Here is a 5,000-nt window from a genome sequence, read left to right as displayed (position 1 = left end):
TTGTGTGTGTGTGCGTGTGTGTGCATATCAAAGGGGAAAACATTCCTCAACTGATCAGATAGTCTGTAACCCTTTGAGGAGTTTTTTAACAGTTGAATCAATGTGTAGCTTTATTCAGAAAGAAATAGTTTAAATTTATTACTTTATTTATCAATTCTGAAGTGTGACCTTAAAACCAACAAACTTGTTTCCCTTCTCATCGTGTTTTTCATCTCTGCTCTCTTCAAATAGGTTCATCTCTCTTAACCTTTCCTTTCATATTTTCTTACTTGAAAAACTAAACATAACTTTATTGAGGTGAAGTTTTTAATTTTTTTTCTAAAAGAAATTCTACACATAATCTAGGTTTCGTTGTTCTCTGAATCCTACCCTTTCCTTATTTTACCTTATGCTTATTACTATTATTATTATTATAATTTTTTTTCATTTTATATTCCCCTGAAATAACTAGTTTTATACCCTTAATCATAACAGTTATCTATCCTCAACACAATTCTTTTCTGTGTATCTTTTCTTAACAAGAAAAAAATTAATAAATATAGACCTGAACTGAATTGGTGCGACCATACAACAATATCCAACGTAGTGACTGCTCACGCAATTGTTAAACGTAACACCACCGCAGTTGTAATAACAACAAAAATAATAATTTCTTTCTTTTCTTCTTTATTCCCTCCACCTCTACCCCACTCCGCCCACCACATCGACGATGACGATGATCCTCGCCCACCCACCCACGCCCATGGGCGATGTGGCTTTCGGATGTGGACACAGGTGGCGGCCTTCTGGTTTCAGATGATTGGCCTTTCCTGGGTTTACCCAGCTGTACCCTTCTTGGCCCGCCCGGCCGAGGTAAGTTGCCCGCTACATTCCTTGAGCCCCTGTTTTTATTATTTATTCATTTATTTATTTATTTATTTATTTATTTATCTATTTATTTATTTATTTATCTATTTATTAGTTTATCTATTTATTTATTTATTTGTTTGTTTATTTATTTATTTATCTATTTATTTATATATTTATTTGTTTATTTATTTATTTATTCATTTGTTTGTTTGCTTATTTATTTATCTATTTATTTATTTATTTATCATTAATATAATTTTTTTCGCATCCGACCTTGATATGGACCAAAAGGTCTCCTGTCGGCATGCTCCGCCTTTGTAATCCTTTGTAGTCCTTTTGTCACACCAAGGTTTGTTTCCGACCACCTCCTTCGACGGTGGCACTTTTGCTTCTCTCACGGTTAGTGCCTGGTGGGGATATTCCGTATTCATCTTCACGACGGGGGAAGAGATATCCTTCAAATTGCGCCATTGTCTTCAACTCTTTCTATAAACAGAAGAACGGCGCAAATCAGCCAGGTCCCCGGTGGTCGGAAACAGGTCGTAAGATTAGTGTGATTGGACCCTTAAACTTACTCTTGAACACACGTGGTATAATTATTATTATATTTACCAAAAGCATTTTCTCCCTCATAAAGAGGGTAGCCGTGTCAAAGCACGCACGCACGCGCGCGCGCGCACACACACGCATACACACACACACACACACACACACACACACACGCACACACACACACACATACAACTCATATTAAAGCCAAGGGACAAATGTGATCTGGTTCCTCGTAATGAAAATTATTTTACAGATTTGTGTGTGCTTGTGTGTGTGTGTGTGTGTGTGTGTGTGTGTGTGTGTGTGTGTGTGTGTGCTTGTGCGTGTGTTTGTGTGTGTGTGTGTGTGTGTGTGTGTGTGTGTGTGTGTGTGTGTGTGTGTGTGTGTGTGTGTGTGTGCGTGTGTGTGTGTGTATGCGTGTGTGTATGCGTGTGTGTATGCGTGTGTGTGTGTGTGTGTGTGTGTGTGTGTGTGTGTGTGTGTGTGTGTGTGTGTGTGTGTGTGTGTGTGTGTGTGTGTGTGTGTGTGTGTGTGTGTGTGTGCGTAATCTAAAACGCATGTCATCTAGTTTCCCATCTCCTAAATAACCGACCTATCTTTCCCAAAGGCCTGGGCAGCGCTGGGTCGGATAGCCAAGTCTCCTTTACGCCTTCGCTTCTCGAGACACGTCGACGTCACCCTCGAGGACTCCGAGGCCAACATGAGCACCTCGACGACCGTCGAGATACGCAGTAGTAGCCTGTTAGCCAAATACCGTCGTGGGTCCTCGACGCACCTGTCCCAACACAGTACTCGCCACTCGGTGTCATCTAACCTTTGTGCCAAAGACATCGTCAGCGCTCTCTGAGAAATCGTCTTCAGTCGTTTCCCTGACAAGTGGGGAAAGAGAGAACGTGAATCGAAGTTTCCTATCGTAACTGTAAGGACTCTGAATACTGACCCACAGAGTTACATGTGACGTTCGTTACTGAAACTGGTCTTCTTGGGTTTCATAACGAGTGAAGTGCGGACGTCGTCATTGCGAAAGAAAGATCAGTTTTGATATCAGGATTAAAGTGGAGTGACAAAGTTGTGCTGCGTTGTGGACAGCAAGTTGACGAACTTGGCAGAAAATAACCTAGAAAAAGACCCATACACTCACGCAATGGATGATGCCAAGAAAGTAAAAAGCATTTTTCAAGTCCTATTTTTTTTTAAGTATAATTAACCTTTTTGTAGTGATATTGTTCTGAAAGAAAAATATCCCACATGTTTTTGTTTTATGGGATATACTATGTTGCAATCACTCATTATAGAAACAGTGATCCTAGTGGTTTCACTAGAACTAGCCATCCCGCCCGTGGGAACTCCATGAACATGATCATTTAAGTGACAATGTAAACCTGGTAGCTTGTATGGCAAGTTGTTGTTACGGTCACCATTATTGTGCAATTTTTTCTAATAAATTTAAACTATTAAATTTTTTTCAAAGACGGATTGTTTTGAGATTTTAATCAGAAACTAGGTTTAATATCCTGAATGCATATAAAGTTATTTTTTATTAAGAAATAACAGTTTCCATTACACTTTGAAAAGAACAATTCTTGTTGGTTATTTATGTGCAGATACAGACTAGAACCAAGTCGATGTTAGAGATGTGTGCGCTCTCCATTGACCCAGGGCGCTATCACACTGGGCTATATTTCCGCCAACTGTCGGAGCAAATTCGCAGCCCGCAGCTTTAGGGAAGGACTCTAATATGCTGAAGGAAAATAATTTTCTTCCAGCATATCAACTGATATTCTATGTATTTTTATTGAAAAAAAAATAATGTCATAGTTATTTTACGGCGGAAGAAGTTCTGGAGTCGGCGGTAGCGGATTTGTCGGAGGTTGAAGGAAAAATATCCCAGTGTGATAACCCCCTTTCAGCCATCCCAGCTTTCGGGAAGAACAACGAAGAAGATATCAAGGACGACATCGACCGAAGGGAACAAACAACGAAATTAACGTAATGTGATGATGTCCAGAAATGAGTGTCATTGGTAGTAATTAGAGACAAAGAAGAAAGAGTGACAGGAATAAGTGATATGGAATAGTTAGTGGGCTTATAGGATTTAGTGATCGTTATCTGAGAGATGGTTATGATCAAAAGTGACGTCTGCCATAGTTAAAAAAAAAACTAACGTATTGTGAGTATTATTGTACAGATAAACTTATACAGTAATCTTGAGAGAAATGCGCTAGTGACAGCGACATTAATCTAATAATTTTTGTGACAGTCGCATGTAGGATTCGAACCCACTGCTGTGTAGTGGGTTAAGGCTCTGTGAAGGTAATCTTACGGGTGGCCGAAAGCAGTGGGTTCGAATCCCACATGCGACTGTCATAAAAATCATCATATACAGAAATATCTAAATTAGCTCTGAATGTTGATATGGCTGTTGAATTAAGATTCTTAACAGACGGACTCAAAACTTATGGCATACCTGCATATATATTTTTATTAAAAAAGTTGTTTCTCAAAGAAAATGTTTTGGAGAGTCAACGTCATTTCATTGTTACGGAAATGCACATGAACATGTCATGTTAGTTGAGTTCATTCTTACACACACGCACACACACACACACACACACACACACACACACACACACACACACACACACACACACACACACACACACACACACACACACACACACACACACACACACACACACACACACACACACAAAGACAAACAGAATACAAATTGGGAAAAATTCTACATGGAAGAGACAAAAGTGGAAGAGAAATGGGATATCTTGGTGGATAATTACAATGAAGGGGTGAATAGGCACGTACCAAGACAGAAGCTAGAGAGAGTGTACATTAAATGCTGGTTCAACAAAAGATGCAGTGAGGCAAAAGATAGAAGGGACAGAGCTTGGAAAAGATGGAGAAAAGATAAAAAACCTGGAAAATGGCAAGTATATATAAACTATAGAAATGAGTATGTTAAAGTGAGAAGAGAGGAAAAAAGGAACCATGAAAAGGACATTATAGATAAATGCAAAGAGCAACCCAAGCTATTCTATTGATACATGAATGGTAAACTTAAAAACAAACAGGAAATGGTGAAATTACGCCAAGGGAATATGGAATACACAGAAGAATTAGAAATGGCCGAAGTCATGAATAATCACTTCAAATCTGTTTTCACTAGAGAGAAAGCACAATATTGGGACGAAGGAAATGAAAGGCGATCTCCCCCCATGAGCGAGATAATAATAACACAAAAAGAAATAATGGAACATCTATCAAACCTTGACGTCAGGAAATTACATGACCCGGACGGAATTGCAAATTGGATTCTAAAAGAATGCAAAAAAGAACTAGCGGACAAAATACATAACATAATAAATTGGTCACTTAAAGACGGAAAAATACCAAAAGACTGGAAAAATGTTAACATTGTACCAATATATAAAGGAGGAAACAAGGAAGAACCAACTAACTACAAGCCAGTCTCACTAACAAGCACTATAGCCAAAATTTGTGAGAAAATCATCAAGAATAGATGGGTAAAACACCTGGAAGATAATGATATAATAAACCCAAGACAATTTGGGTTCAGACAA

General features: G+C 38.7%; 1 protein-coding gene across 5 annotated transcripts in view; it reads left to right on the top strand.

The window, feature by feature from the left end:
* Nucleotides 1–5,000, top strand: part of LOC143032384 (uncharacterized) — a 225,827-nt gene that overhangs the window by 219,588 nt on the left and 1,239 nt on the right. For all 5 annotated transcript variants that reach the window (XM_076197064.1, XM_076197062.1, XM_076197063.1 and 2 more), the window contains 2 exons: nt 775–852; nt 2,009–5,000. The exon at nt 2,009–5,000 is cut by the window's right edge and continues 1,239 nt beyond it. In XM_076197064.1, coding sequence (XP_076053179.1) covers nt 775–852; nt 2,009–2,248 — 318 coding nt within the window. In that variant the 3' untranslated portion in view covers nt 2,249–5,000. The remainder of the gene's footprint in view (nt 1–774; nt 853–2,008) is intronic.

The sequence above is a fragment of the Oratosquilla oratoria genome, chromosome 13 (genome assembly GCF_046742065.1).
Source record: "Oratosquilla oratoria isolate Oo_2021 chromosome 13, ASM4674206v1, whole genome shotgun sequence".
In the NCBI taxonomy this organism is placed as follows: domain Eukaryota; kingdom Metazoa; phylum Arthropoda; class Malacostraca; order Stomatopoda; family Squillidae; genus Oratosquilla; species Oratosquilla oratoria.
This window is presented reverse-complemented; position numbering and strand designations above follow the sequence as displayed.